General features: G+C 36.8%; 1 protein-coding gene across 1 annotated transcript in view; it reads left to right on the plus strand.

Annotated features, from left to right (window-relative positions):
* ARHGAP42 (Rho GTPase activating protein 42) overlaps positions 1-15,051 on the plus strand; it is a 392,107-nt gene that overhangs the window by 341,216 nt on the left and 35,840 nt on the right. The window contains exons 11-12 of the mRNA XM_007938080.1: positions 388-466; positions 1,816-1,855. Coding sequence (XP_007936271.1) covers positions 388-466; positions 1,816-1,855 — 119 coding nt within the window. The remainder of the gene's footprint in view (positions 1-387; positions 467-1,815; positions 1,856-15,051) is intronic.

Raw genomic sequence — 15,051 nt, forward strand, 5'->3', positions numbered from 1 at the left:
CTTCATCATTCTCATTTTGTGGAATATTTAGATGGTTTTGAAATTTGTGAATATATCTTTTCTTCCTTTTTAGTCATTTCAGAGTAAATCTTTAAAACTAGCCTTCTTCCAACAATCTATACCTAAAAAAAGTAATAATGTTACCACTTGCAATTATTAGAGTTAAAAATGTTTTAGTGTATGCATCCACAGTGATTTTTATAAGTCAGTATTTTTCTTTTCATTCTTTCTCAATCATTTGTTTTTCTCCTTTTTTCTTGTCTTTTTTTTAATCTTTCCCTTTTTTCTTCAAAATTTACCTTTATAGTTAATTATATATCTAAAACTGATACATTTTTAAAGACATTTCAAGAATAACTAAATATACAAAATATTTGTTTTTAATAGGCATGGGATCATCACATTGCAGGCCTTTTCAGAAGCTAATAGGAAACTTTGGCTTGAAGCCATGGATGGAAAGGAACCAGTAAGAATATGACACATCCTCTAATTCAAGTTTTATTGTCACTTCTAATAATTGCAAATAGCCTGACTCCAATATCTGCCTCTGAATTTTTTCTTTTCATGTATGTAATGTAAGTACAAAGGTTAAAGTAGCAAGTTCAAGGAGTTAACTTTTACTGTTTTTCTAGTGTTCGTTGCCTTGGCACATACTTTCTTACTTGTTTTTCAGGGATTATTTTTTTTAACTTCTCATAACCCACCAGTTTGTCTGCACTTGTTAGACTACATTATTCAATAAATAATTATTGAGTGCCCACTCTCCCCAAAGGCTGTGCAGGACACTGGAATCAGTAGGGAAAAAAAAAAAAAAGTTTCAGAGAACTAATCCTCTAGCTTAGACCATATTTTGAAGTATTATTTGATACAGCTGCATTGGCATGCCATTTTCCCCTCCATTCTTTGTCCCATTTTTCTAACAGTTGTTTTGACATTGATATGATAATATGCTTACAAATATGGGAGTGGCTCTTTTTATGTAACAGAATAATTCATTGGTCACTGTGTACTTTATGAAGAGGGGTGAGAGGACAGTATAAATGTCCCTTGAGAACCTTTCTTCAGAAGGCAAAGAACCTGCAGACACCCCAGAGCAAGCTACCTGTGCGGTAACACACTGCCACACAGAACGTGGCCCCAGGACATATGCCAGCCCTCCCTCAAACCATGTTATCAGAACTGTGTGCAGAAGATGTGCACAGAACTTGAGATTAAGCCTTTTGAAACTTTTATAGCAATTTGATAATCATTTTAAGGCTGTTGAATTTAATAATAAGAAAATAGGCTTCACATCTATTTGTTACTATGTTTTATACAATAGTTTTATTAACTTTTACAGTAGTGAGTCTGTAGTGAGTCTATTCAAAATGAAAAAAAAAAAAGAATGAAACAAAACAAAAAAATAGAAACTTGTTTCTTCACCACAAATAGTTAAGAATCCCTGACCTCAAGTGTATGCTTAAGACGATGCGGTATGTCAAGAAACAGCAGTTAAGACTGTGCACATTAAGAACAAAACACTAAACAGATGGAGAAAGTATACTGAGTCATGTTGAGGACAAGATTGGTATATAGAAATCATAGGGAAAGGCAGGATCTGTGCTCAGGATAGGGCAGCCAGGGACTGGATGTCATGGCATGCAAGGTTGGTGTCACTGCAGGAAAGAGGTTGGGTGACAGAGCAGAGAGAAGGTGTTGTGGAAACAGCAGTTGCTCGACCTTGAAAGTAAGACCTTCCCTTTATACATCGCTTTGCTAATTTTTTGCGCTGGGTCCTTAACTGCTAATAATTGATTGCCATCTTTCTTTTTTTAGATTTACACTCTGCCTGCCATTATTAGCAAGAAAGAAGAAAGTAAGTTGTTTTTAATAATTGTTTTAAATTTTATTATGTAGCTATTTTTATCACAAGGCTATTATGTGACATTAATTTTATAAAATAGGTAGTAGCTCTGGGAAAATAATAGAAACACACTTGTATGAGTGTCCTAGGATTTCCATAATGAATCACCACAGAGTAGGTGGTTTAAAACAACAAAAACTTATCCTGTAACCACTCTGGAGGCTAGCAGTCTGAAATCAAGCTGTAGCCAGACTATACTCTGAAGATTCTAGGGAAGGATTCCTTCCCTGATGCTTCTGGCTTCTGGGGGTCCCAGGCAGCCTGACTCCAATATCTGCCTCTGTCTTCACATGATTGTCTTCCCTGTGGGTCTCTCTGTATTTCTCTCCTCATTTTATATGAAGAGTAGAACATCCCCATACGGATTCCTAGGTTGCAATCGCAGATCTTCAGGTCTATCTCCTGCAGCGCCAGTACGTGGCTTACCAGCTGAGCACTTAACCACTAGAATTGCACCACTAGAATTCCTCATGTGGAGACTATTGTTGTTAGGAGCCATCAAGTCATCTCTGACTTACAGCAATCCTCTGTACAACAGAATGAAACACTGCCTGGTCCTGTACCATCTTCACAATCTTTGCTATGTTTAAGCCCATCATTGCAGCCACTCTGTCAATCCATTCTGTTGAGGGCCTTCCCCTTTTTCTTTTGAATTAGGGTCCAGCCTACTCCAGTATGACCTCATGTTAACATAAGTAATTCATCTGCCAAGATCCTACTTCCAAATAAGGTCACATTCACAGATACCAGGTGTTAGGGCTTCAACCTATCTTTCAAGGGTCACACTTCAACCTATAACAATACCATTGATCTTCGGTGCAACAAATTTGAAATCTTTAGTCAAAGAAGATTTTTATTATGCAAGAACCAGTAGCTAAGGATATACAGTAATGAAAATTAATTTTTATTTCCTTGGTTTTTATTTCCTTATCGGTACTAGCTCTGCATTATGTCGGAAATAGTTTTGAGGCAGTTGATATTTAGTTTGCTTTTTATATCAGTAAAGGACTTCTTTATCTTGTTTTCCCTGCTCCAGTTTTCTCAAAAGTGCAAGATTGAAAACGTAACTATTTTGTGTTGGTTTGAGGGGATAGTAACCTGGAATGGTTACAATCAAGCATCTTGTCAGTGACACATGTACCTATAATATGTAAGAAAGCATATTTTCACTGAATTATTACAGAATTCTTGATATAAAACCATTCTTTTTATATGTTTTCCAACATATCCTTAATTCTCTCTAAACACCTACCACCTTCTTGCTACCTTTTATCTTTGGTTAGTTTAAGGTATTTTCATGTGTACTTTATTTACGTAAGTTTTTCTATATTTAAAATTGGTTTGTGTATTTTTCTCTAGAATTATGTGTATACTTTTTAAAGCAATTTTAAGATTTTTCTAATTCAATTGAATTTCTCTCATGTCTTCTAAATTTACTTTTGAAACAGACTTAATAGCCCTGACTTTTAGATTTCTATTAAAATACAAGTAAGAATGATTTAAAAATCAAAAGTAGGGACAACACTCATTTGCAAGTCATATCGAGTGTATAAAAAAGCCTATCATTTTAACTAAATTAAGTACTTTGTGGTGATTCATTTCAGAATTATGGAAAATATTTTTCACTGTTACATGTTTTTAAAAATTCCCAGTTTTATTTCTTTATTTTTAAACTTCATGTGACATGCAATTTACCATTTTAAAGAGTACAATTCAGTTGTGTTTAGTGTCTTCACAGTGTTACCTAACTACCATCTCTCTCTAGTTTCAAAATGTACTTTATCACCCCAGAAAAATACCCTTGTACCCAGTAAGCACTGATTTTCCTTCCTTTCCTCCTCCCATCCCCACTAATCTGCAACCACTCATCTGCTTTCTTTGGACTCCTATTCCTGTTTGGATTTCTATGGCTTCCTCTTCTGGATATTTCATATAAAAAGAATCATGCAATATGTGACTTTTTATGTCTGGTTTCCATCAATGAACATAATGTTTTCAAGGATCATCCAAGCTGTAGCGTGTGTCAGTGCTTCACTCCTTTATATGGTTGAATAATATTCCATTCTATATATACACCACACTTCGTTTATCCATTTATACATTGATGGACCTCTATTTCTTTCTTTATTGGTAATCAAAGATAAATGATTAAGACACTTTCAACATAAAAGGAAAAATTTGCATTACTGACCAGTAAAATCTTCCTAAGCACCAAACAACTTTGTAATCTAGTAAATCAGCTTGCAAACGCAGAGATCAACATCTCTCAAATATTCTAAACATGCTAAACAAATTACACAAAATTGCATAATGATTTCAAAAGGTCTTACTGCATTGGTATACACCCAATTTTTGCACAGTTACACTTCTTTTTGCTTGTTTTTATACTTTCCTGAGGATTCAGATTTAGTCACCCAAATAGTACCACTGCTTTGCTCAAAAACTCAGGACTATGGCATGAGGAAGGTTGGGCAATCCTACTTCCATAGTGATACTGCCTTGGAAACCCAAGGAGGGGTCGCTATGAGTCGGGGCGACTCGACAGCAAATAACAACAACAACATGGCATGTGCTACCAGTAAGGGAAACATAGGCATAGGACTGAATGTAATTTTGGAACTAACCTGTCAGGGACTATAAGGTAGGCTTCCTGGTACTGCCAGCTCCCATGAATGGGACTTCCTTACCATTCCTCAGCACAATCAAAATACAGTGAAGTGCCTTTCCCCACAATGACCTGCTTCTCAGACTGGATGAAGGACTTTCATAGTCCTCAGATTTTGATTTTGTGTTTGTATCTTAATTTTAAAAGTCCTACTCCTTCAAGGCCTAAAATTTATTAAAAGAACTTTGCATCTCTTACTCAGGCTGCTATTCCACCCCTTTTTCTTTGCCATGTGACTTATCAACCACCATTTTTGTAGCGATCTAATAGTCTCAAAGACTTATCAGAAAGCCCCACAGTACTTCAGATACTTAGGAGCAAGGTAAGGGGCTTGTTTTCTCCCTAGTTCTATATCCAGAATTGTATTTGTTGTTTCAGTTCAAAATCATATTCCAGTGATGGCAGAGTAATCAGATCTCTTTCTTAAGTCTCAGATAAGTCATATTGCATTCATAGCAGCTTATATCTTTCTTTAAGTTCAGCCTCTCCACCTCCTCCTGTTTTTTAAGATCTTGTGATTCATTTTATTTAACATTAGACTTCCCCCTACTTATGTCAAATTTGGTGTATAACTTCTCTCACAATTGCTATTTGAAACTGTTGCTAACATTGATTGCTTTTTCACCTTGATAAATACGTCTTTGTATTCTCTATAATTCAGATGGATTCTGTCAATTCTAAAATGCTCTTGCTATCCTTTGGATACTCCGTTTTGCTTGGAGTAAGTGTGTGTGTGTATGTGTGTTTGAACAGCTAAAAATATTACTATAGCCTAGGAAGGTAAAAATTGTTTTGAGTGTCATCCATTAAAAGTAGTCATAATGTCTGTGTTTTCACAGAAAACCTTAAAAGCTATGAACAGAGAAAGAAGTACCTGTTGTTAGATTCCGTTTAGTTGATTTTGACTCGTAGTGACTTCATGTGAGAGAGCAGAATTGCCTCATAAACTTTTCTAGGCTGTAATCTTTACAGGAGCAGATCACCAGGTTTTTCTCCCACGAAGCGAAGCGAGAGTTTCTGGGTTGGTTCAAACTGGCAACCATTTGTTTAGCAGCTGAGTACTTAACCATTGCGCTCCCAGGGCCCCTTAAGAACTATCTGGTGTCCTAAAATAGGTCCTAAGACATACATACCATTAATGTACAGCGAACATATGTCGCAAGATGAAGAGTTAAAACTACACTGTGACTGTTTAGTAATGAAATTTTCTTTACAAGCCTGGCATGGAAAATTCTCTCTACCTTGTGGTTACCCTCTATTTTCAGAGTGCACATGCCATACATGAGGCTCGTGTAACTTAATTTAAAAGAAAAACTTGAGTCATCTTGAAAAAGCATCAAATAAAAAAAAACTAAACATTGCTAATTACATGATATGAAAGCCACAAATGCTTTTTTGGTTGTAAGTGATGCCACAATATCCTATTTTGAAGTTAGAAAACTTTGGGGATTAATTTGTTTTTAGGATAGTAGTGATTGCCATCAGTATTAAACAGAAATCCTTCACGTAAGATCAAAACTAAACTTTCTCTCAGGCTGTACCATTGGGATATTTTGTTTAAAAAAATAGTTCATAATTCTGCCATTTGAACTGCTTTTTCAAAGATATAAATTATCTTTCTTGGCACAGCCATGCCCTCCATCATGTGACTAGTCATCAGTGGGGCAAAGGCGGCCAATTTTTCTTCCCAGTTTTCTTTCTCTAGGTGTTCTCTGTTCTCTGTTGATGCCTTGAGCCTCATCCTCATTCAAGCATCAATTTTGTGTGATGGCTTTTCAGCTGTAGAGCTGGAGCAAGTAAGAGTTGTGATATCAGCTGATAAGGGTGAACTAGGGTATCTCTGCTGAATAGCCCAGTAAACCTAAAGATATAGCCTGGCACTTTGCTCTAACTCTGTCATGCAATTCAGTTCAACAAGTGTTCTGTTATGCACCTGTTTGTTATCCAGGTACTGTGAATAAAAAAAAAAAAAAAAAAGAAAGAAATCCTTCTCCCTAGCAGATGTTTACTCTAATAAAAGTCACTATTTAGCCATGTAATGGGAAAGTCGCTTAAGTTCAGTCCTCATCTACAAAATCAAAGAGATTGGAACAGAAGATATGAGGAGCCCTGGTGACACAGTGGTTAAAAATCCAGCTGCTAAGCAAAAGGTTGACAGTTCAGACCTACCAGTTGCTCCGTGGGAGAAAGATGTAGCAGTCTGCTTCTGTGAAGATTTACAGCCTTGGAAACCCACAGGGTTGTCACGAGTTGGAATTGATTCAGCAACAATGGGTTTGGAGCAGAAGAAAATTTTTAAGTTTTCCAGCACTCTAAATTTCTGCCACTGTTTTCAGTGACCTTTCCTGCATGTATGTCTAGGGAACGTATTTTCCCCAGCAATAAAAATAAATAAAATAAAATAAGCTCATTCTTCTTGTTCTAAGCAATGGCCATCTGTCTGGAATGTTTTTAAGCTTCATACTGTTGTTTAGATAGTTTAGTTCTGGAAGTTCTCAGATGGCCCTAGGTTATATCCTCCTCCTTCACCCCCTGCTCCTCCAGGCCTTTGATCAAATACAGTTTTGTTTGCATCACAGAGACACAGGAAGAAGATTATAACTCCAGAGTTCTTCAAGGGCAGTGCTGGGGAAAGAACAATTTGGGCCAGGGTTATTGAGTCTTAACCAACTGCTGTTCCTTCAGGGCAGGGGCAAAGGAGAAAGCCCAGTGGGTATCACAAACACCATTCATTTTAATGAAAATTAAAACAAAAACCAGTTGCCCTCATGCAGTTCTGACTCATGGAGACCCCATATATGTGCTTCATAGGGTTTTCAATCAATGGCTGATTTTTCAGAAATAGATTATAATGCCTTTCTTTCTAGGCAAGTCTGGGTGGACTCAAACCTCCAAAATTTCAGGTAGCAGCTATGTATAAACAGTTTACACCACTCAGGGACTGCATTAAGTATACTTTTTTCTATTTCTGTCAAGTCACATATAGTAAGATATTTGTTTTTTATCTATGATAAGAGGATCTTTTAATCTGAAATGGAAGATTAGAAAAGTGAATTCGAAATTAAAGACAAGTATTGCTTTCTTTGTTCAAACCTGAGAATGTGCTAGAAGGCCAAGTAGATTATATCTGTAAGACATGCTGGGTTTTTAATTACTAGGAAGTTGAAGGTACAAGGACTTTTGCTTTGTTAGCTGTATGTAAGACTATTCTTTTTCTTTTCTCATGGGTGTTTGAGTTCCGTTGAGATTAATAGCTTTTGTGCTGTGAAACTGCTGTATGGAAACATTATTTGGATTTCAATGAAAGCTTCAGTCCTGAATGAGTTCTGGAGGAGGGGGAAAAAAAGTAATGCTTAGATTTTACTTTTGGCTGAATAAATTAAGTTCTTCAAGTTACTTTGGCTTCTGCTTCTATTCCTGAAGCCCATGCATCATTAATATTATGGGATTTCAATATGGGGCATTTGGTTGTATCAGTCTTACTATACTATCCCTGTGATCTCTCTAAATTTGGTGGCATGGCCTGGGACTGGGGAGGAGTTCACACAAGTCGTTCCTATTAGGTCCTAAGTACTAACCCTGGAGAAGCAGTCAGAGAAGGCACTTAAGCAAGTCTGATACAAACCAATAACTTGATCTGGGTCAGTCACTGAGCCCTGAGTCAACAATGCAGATTTCTCTGGTGTGGGATGGAGTGCTCCACTTTCTACTGTTGCTTGTCCTTGACTGAAGAAGAACTATCATACATTATCAACCTTTTTAAAGACTGACTTGATTTCATTTAATTTAGTAATAACCCTTTTTTTGGCATTTCATTTAAACACTAAGGTGTTCCCAGTTTTTCTTTTTTAAGCTGTCATTGTTATTTACTGAGTCAGCCTCAGTTCATAATGAGCCCATGTGACAGGGTAGAACTGCCCTGTAGGATTTTCTTGGCTGTAATCTTGATGGAAGGTGTCCTGGTGGCACAGTGATGAAGCATTCAGCTGCTAACTGAAAGGTTGGCAGTTCGAACCCATCAGCAGTTCTGTGGAAGAAAGATGTCACTATTTGCGTCTATAAAGCTTTACAGCCTTGAAAACCCTTTGGGGCAGCTCTCCTAATTCTATAGGGTTACTAAGAGTCAGAATTGACCTGACAGCACACAACAACAGGAATCTTTACAGAATCAGAAGGCCAAGTCCTTCCACTGTGGAACTGCTGGGTGGGTTTGAACTGCTGACCTTTCCTTTAGCAGCTGAATGCTTAACTGTTGCACTACCAGGGCTCCTTGTTCCTTTTAAGCTATAGATAACCTATTTTAGTTTAACTCTTATTAACCCTGACATAGTCAATATAGTAATTCCTTCATGACCTTGGAAAATGGCTCATTTTTCTTTGCAAAATTAGTTTGTCCTTGACTTGCCTCTGCAGGGTTCAGGAACATTACTTCTCTTGACTGGATCTTACATCAAATCACTGGGAAACAAAGTGTGTTGTATCCCCCTTGCTTAAACTGGATTAGGAGCTCTAGTAGCATAATGCTTAAGGCACTTGACTGCTAACCAGACGACTGGCAGTTCAAACCCACCAGCCACTCTTCGGAAGGAAGGTTGGGTAATCTACTTCTGTAGTGATACCACCTTGGAAACCAAAGGAGGGATCACTATGAGTCAGGTCCTACTCGACCGCACATAACTACAACAACAATAAGGTGGATAGTCCTCTTCTGCTCAGACCACAACAAAAACTTTTGTGTGCTCAAGTGAAAGCATTGTTAAATAGTATTTTGCAAAGCAACCACAAGTGGATCCTGCCACTGTTGCCTTTTGCAGTCTTCATGTGAAAACTACCCCCTCCCCAAGACATATTCCAGATTGGGAAGAAAAAGCTAATTATTTGGGGTTGGTTTTATTTCAATGAGACCTTTTTGCCACACAGATTGCCTAACTCACACATAATTAAATCAGAATCAACTGAGTTATGCTGTGGTAACAGTAATCCTCAAATCTCAGAGGCTTACAGTAGTCCTATCAGCTGTGGCTCTCTCCTACAGTCTTCACCTTGGAACCCAAGCATATGGAATAAGGAAGGAAAAAAAAAAAGAGAAAGAACAGCAAGCCGCACACTGGCTTTTAGTATCTTATCAGTAATGACACAGCTACTTCCATTCACTTTTCTTTGGTTAGAGCCTATTTACAGGATCCAGGCTATCTTCAAGGGTGCTGAAAAATGGAATCTTCCTGCAGGAAGGAGTAAAAACTATGGGCGAGCAGTAATCCCCATCAACCACGGTGTCATTCACACCAGTCTCTTCTATTCCAGTGAAAGGACACTTTTGTCCATTGTGATTTATTGAAATATAACAAGGGAGCATTTTTTAATAGCCAACTTGTTGCTGTCTTTTCAGTGGTCAGTTAAGTTCACAGGGTCCACTTAGTTTATGAATGATGTCTCTTTAAAGAAACAGTTCAAAGCTCTGACTCAAAATATTTTTTAAGATAACTAATGTAATACTTCTTTTAAAGTCAAAGCTTTTGGCCGACAATCCAAACCCCAGTGATCAGCCATGCCCAAAGAATACCTGGTTCATTAAATTGATGTATGCAGATTTATAAAGTCTCCTCTAACCAACAGTGATGGTAATGATGATGATGATAATGATAATGGTTATAGCCAACACTTCTATAGCACTTACGATGTATGAAGTATTATTCTAGGAGCTTTACAAATACTAATTCATTTTGTCTTTAAACAATTTCATGGAGGTACTGTTTCACCCTTATTTTATAGATCAGGAATCTGAGGCATAGAGAGATTAAAACCTTTCCCAATAACATAACTAGTAAGTGTGAGAGTATCTGTTGTCTCTTTCATCTAGTTAGATCTCATGATTGGTTTCTTTTATCCTTTCTTCTGTTCTCATTCGTATAGCAGTGGACAGGCACATAGGCAGAAGGAAACTAGCATTTATTTAAGCTTTTCTATTGTTAGGTGCTCTTCAATGTTTTATGTGGTTTTGTCTTAATCTTTCTGCAAATGTTTAACATGTATCATTCCCCCCATTTTATAAATGAAGCAACTAGCGTTCATAAAAGTTGATAAGCATGTTCCCATTCATACAGCAGTAAGTGCTAGAGCTGGGACTCAATCCCAGTTCTGCCTATCTCTAAACAAAGTAGGTACTGTTTCTGTATCAAGGAATCGTCCTACACTCTTTTAGGCAATACCTAAAAATTTTCAAAGGAAATAAAACAAAAATGCATGGTATTTTTTTTTAACTTTTTATTGTGATTTGGGTGACATTTTATGGAGCAGATTCGTTTTCCGTTTACCAGTTCATAAATGTTTTGTTTTGTGAAACTGATTTTAATTCCCATGATACAACAGCTTTCTTCCCATATCCTCCCCATGGTTACTTTTTCCTTGTGGCCTTATTTCCTATGCATGCCTGCCTCCCAAGCTTTTGCCCTGTACAAATGCTGCCCTTCTGATCTCCCATCATTGATTGTTCTAAGGAGTGCATCTCCCTAGTATAATTGTTCATTCCTTGGCCTGTCAGTTGTTTGGCAGAGAGAGCCACAGGAGTGAGTTCAATTCCAGGCCTGAAGGGTAACTAGGGACCATAGTCTCGGGGGTTTCACCAGTCTCTATCCAACCAGTAATCCTGGTCTGTTTTGTGTTTTTTAATTCTGTTTGATTTTTCTCCCATTGTATCCAGGTCTACAATTCTAATCCCTTTCTAAGTGGTTGACAGTGGTAGCCAGGCATCATCTAGTTCTTCTGGTCTCAGGGTCATGGAGGCTGAGATTCCCATTGTACTCTAGTCCCTTGGACTAACTGTTTCCATGCTCCTTTGATTTTCTTCAGTTTTCTTTGCTCCGGACGAACAGAGATCAATTGATGCATCTTAGACGGCTGCTCGCAGTCTTCTAAGACCCCAGTCAGTGCTCACCAAAGTAGGTGGTAGAACAACGTTTTTGTGTACTATGTTGTGCCAATTGAGCTTAATGTCTGCTGCAACCATGGTTCCAAGCCTCCAGGCTCAGCAAGTCACTCCCTCAAGCACATACTGCTTGGATGTGGCTAAAAAGTTATCTGAACTTTGCCCTCTATTAGCTCAATTATATATATGGACTTTTTTTTTTTTTTATAGCACATGCAAATATGTATGTACAAATATCATCAGTATAAAACCTATATATTGTCATGGGTATGTTCCCATTCACCTACCCATACCTGATCATGTTGCCTGTGCACCTGTGTATCCACCAATAGATTAATGTTTGCTATTACTGATAATGCAGTATTGCATATGTAATAGTATTTATGTTTGTTGTCTGTACCTCTTGTGCACCTCTCTGTGTCTTCCTTTTCCTAGTGACATTTGCTGATCTCATGCATTTATTATATTGCCTTTCCCTTCACACAAATCAATACATGTATCTTAACTAGCTAGCAATTTTCCCTCCCACCCCTCCCATCCCTGGTAACTAACAAAGGAAGTGTCCTTCCCTATGTAAACCTTTCCTTAACTTTTTATAATAATGAACTCATACAAATTGACTTCTGTTACTCAGCGTAATGCCCTCTAAGTTCATCCACATTATGAGGTGTTTCACAGATGCATCATCAATCCTTATGTTGCGTGGTATTCCACTGTGTGTTTATACTATAGTTTGGTTATCCGTTTATCCGTTGATGGGGACTTAGGCTGTTTCTCTGTCTATGCTATTGTGAATAGTGCTGTGATGAATGTGGGTGTGCATGTATCTGGCTGTATCCTGGATAACACTTCTTTAGGATATATTCCTAGTAGTGGGATTGCTAGAGCAAAAGTTATTTCTCTTTCCAACTTTTTGAGGAAGTACTATACCATTTTCTAAAGTGGTTGTACCATTTATAGTCCCACCAGCAGTATGAGAGAGTTCCAGCCTCTCTAAACTCTGTCATCTGTTATTTTCTGTCTTGTTCAGCTTTGCTATTATTGCTGGGGTGAGATGATATCTTATTGTTGTTTTAATTTGTATCTCTCTAATGGCTAATGATCACAAGCAAAAAATGCATGGTAAATTTTGCCAACACAGTATATTCTGAGCTAGTTGAAAGTATTACAGCTATTTGCATGAAGAGAGTGAAGTACAGGATCCATAGAACACATGAGACACTGGCATCTAAGGAATGATCTGGCAATTAGATTATAGATTAATCTATATAATGAATGCATGATTCCAATTTATTACAGTAGACTAAGGGAGCTCTGGTAGCATAGTGGCTAAGGCACTTGACTGCTAACCAGAAGGCTGACGGTTCAAACCCACCAGCCACTCCTCGGAAGGAAGGTTGGGCAATCCTACTTCCGTAGTGATACTGCCTTGGAAACCCAAGGAGGGGTCGCTATGAGTCAGGGCTGACTCGACGGCACATAACAACAACAACAACAACAAGATGCCTCTGCCCAATAGCCCAGTAAACCTTTGAGATACAGCCCGGTTATTGCTGTTTTTCTCAAAGTGGATATGTAAGAAAGAAATTCTGTTTTATTTCTTCAGTTTATTTCTTCATTTATTTTGCCAAAGGCAAGTTGTGTTGAAATTTTCAAAATGTAAATTGCTTTCTCTTTTTTTAATAAATGGTTGTTTTTATTGAAAAACTGAACAGTGTGACCTCAAGGATCAAACATTGTAAACGTTAGGAATTATTCCTAATTGATTCAAAAGCTGTTATTGTCTCATTGTCTGGTTAAACTTTTTGTTTGTATTGTTGTTGTTAAAAATGGAAATCAATAATTTCTCACCTCTTCATTCCCCTTGTTTCTTATACACAATAATATTTTAAAGTATATGAATTTATGTCCTTAGGCTTAATATTTTGGTTTACTGGAAGCAGGTATTCACTTCTTGATCTCCACTATTTTATTCTCTGACAAGATTAGTTTGGAAGTCCCTGGATGGCACAAAAAGTTAAGTGCTCAACTACCAGTCAGAAAGTTAGTGGTTCAGACCCACCCAGGGATGCCTTGGAAGATAGGTCTGGTGATCTCCTTGTGAAAGGTCACAGCCTTGAAAACACTATGGAGCAATTCTGCTATGTACTTTTGGGGCCGCCTTCAGGAGGAATCGACTCAGCTGCAAAACTAGTTTATTCTTGATGACCACTGTTTTCTTTTCTTTTTTTATAAAACTTGATTTATCCTAAGACTGGTTAGTGTTTCATAAAAGCAAATTTAATGATTTTTTTATTCTTGTACATTGAGATCACCCAAAACATTCACTGAGTTCTGTTCACTTGACCTAGGGCACTTGGAACACAGAAATAAATAAACCAGTTCCTGTTGGTGGAAATACATGTTTTACTTTTGACATTTTGATATATTTAAATCTATTTGTTTTTAATTTCAAAAGTACTGAATATTTAGTTATTTAAATATAAAACAATTCCAAAATCTAATGAATAAAAATGATTGTTTTCCTCTTGCCCTGTCTTCCTTATCAACAGTCCAAACAGATCTTACAGTTTTTCTAGGCAGGTAGAAACATGAATATCCTCACATTTTTACCCTTAAGAAAGTGGGACATATTATCCTGTAGATGACTTTTTTCAACTAAGAAAACATAACAAAAACCCTTCCAAGTTAGTACCTCTAGTTTTTTGGGCCATAGATTTCTTAGACCTTTCTCTTAATCAATTGCTTCTATGGTTTTCTATGTCTAGGATTTCTTCAGTTTTCAGTATGTTGCTGGCACATCTCTTTATTTTTCAGCCATTTTTTTTTTAAATTAATTTATGTTGTTGTCTTTGAGTCTGTGTTGAATTCTATGAATGTGTTTAATCTACCATCTTTAAATGGATACCAGTTTTAATCTTTTTTGTTGTTTGAATTTCTTCCTTTATTACTATTTAGAACATTAAAAATATATTTCTACCACATGTGTTGAAAATTTTAAAATGTTTAAAACATCTATCATAATATTTAAAAAAATGAGTTTTTCCTCTGAGTGTTGTGTGGTACTTTTAAATGAAAGGTTTTCTCTTTAAAAAAGTAATCTAATTTGATCTGACCCTAAAGCCTTAAGAAAATTAGAACATATTTAAAGAAAGTGTAGTTACAAAAAAATAAAATAAATCTATTTCATAATTTTAAATATTTTATGGATTTTACTGGACTAACTAAGCATGTTTTGAATTATTTTGAATATGATTGCAAAATGCAGTAGAAAGAACATTGGTCATAGAGTCAGGAGACCTAAATTAGAATCCTGAGTCTAGGCCTTAGAGCAGAGCATGGTGAATTCAGCAACCAGTCAATCATTTTAGATTGTAAAGTTTCTATTGACCTCATAGTGTTATGTTAAGAATCCCATGGGAAAGAACCTGTGAATGGCTTCCTAATGTAACAGTCAACACAGACTAAGAGTTTATTATTATTGTATTTGCTTCTGTTATCTGGAAAAACATGAAGTTGGAGGATAATGCTAATGTTAGGAGAATGGATGGGATCTTT

The sequence above is a fragment of the Orycteropus afer genome, unplaced genomic scaffold (assembly GCF_000298275.1).
Source record: "Orycteropus afer afer isolate SDZICR_OR568_19922 unplaced genomic scaffold, OryAfe1.0 scaffold00047, whole genome shotgun sequence".
Taxonomy (NCBI): Eukaryota; Metazoa; Chordata; class Mammalia; order Tubulidentata; family Orycteropodidae; genus Orycteropus; species Orycteropus afer.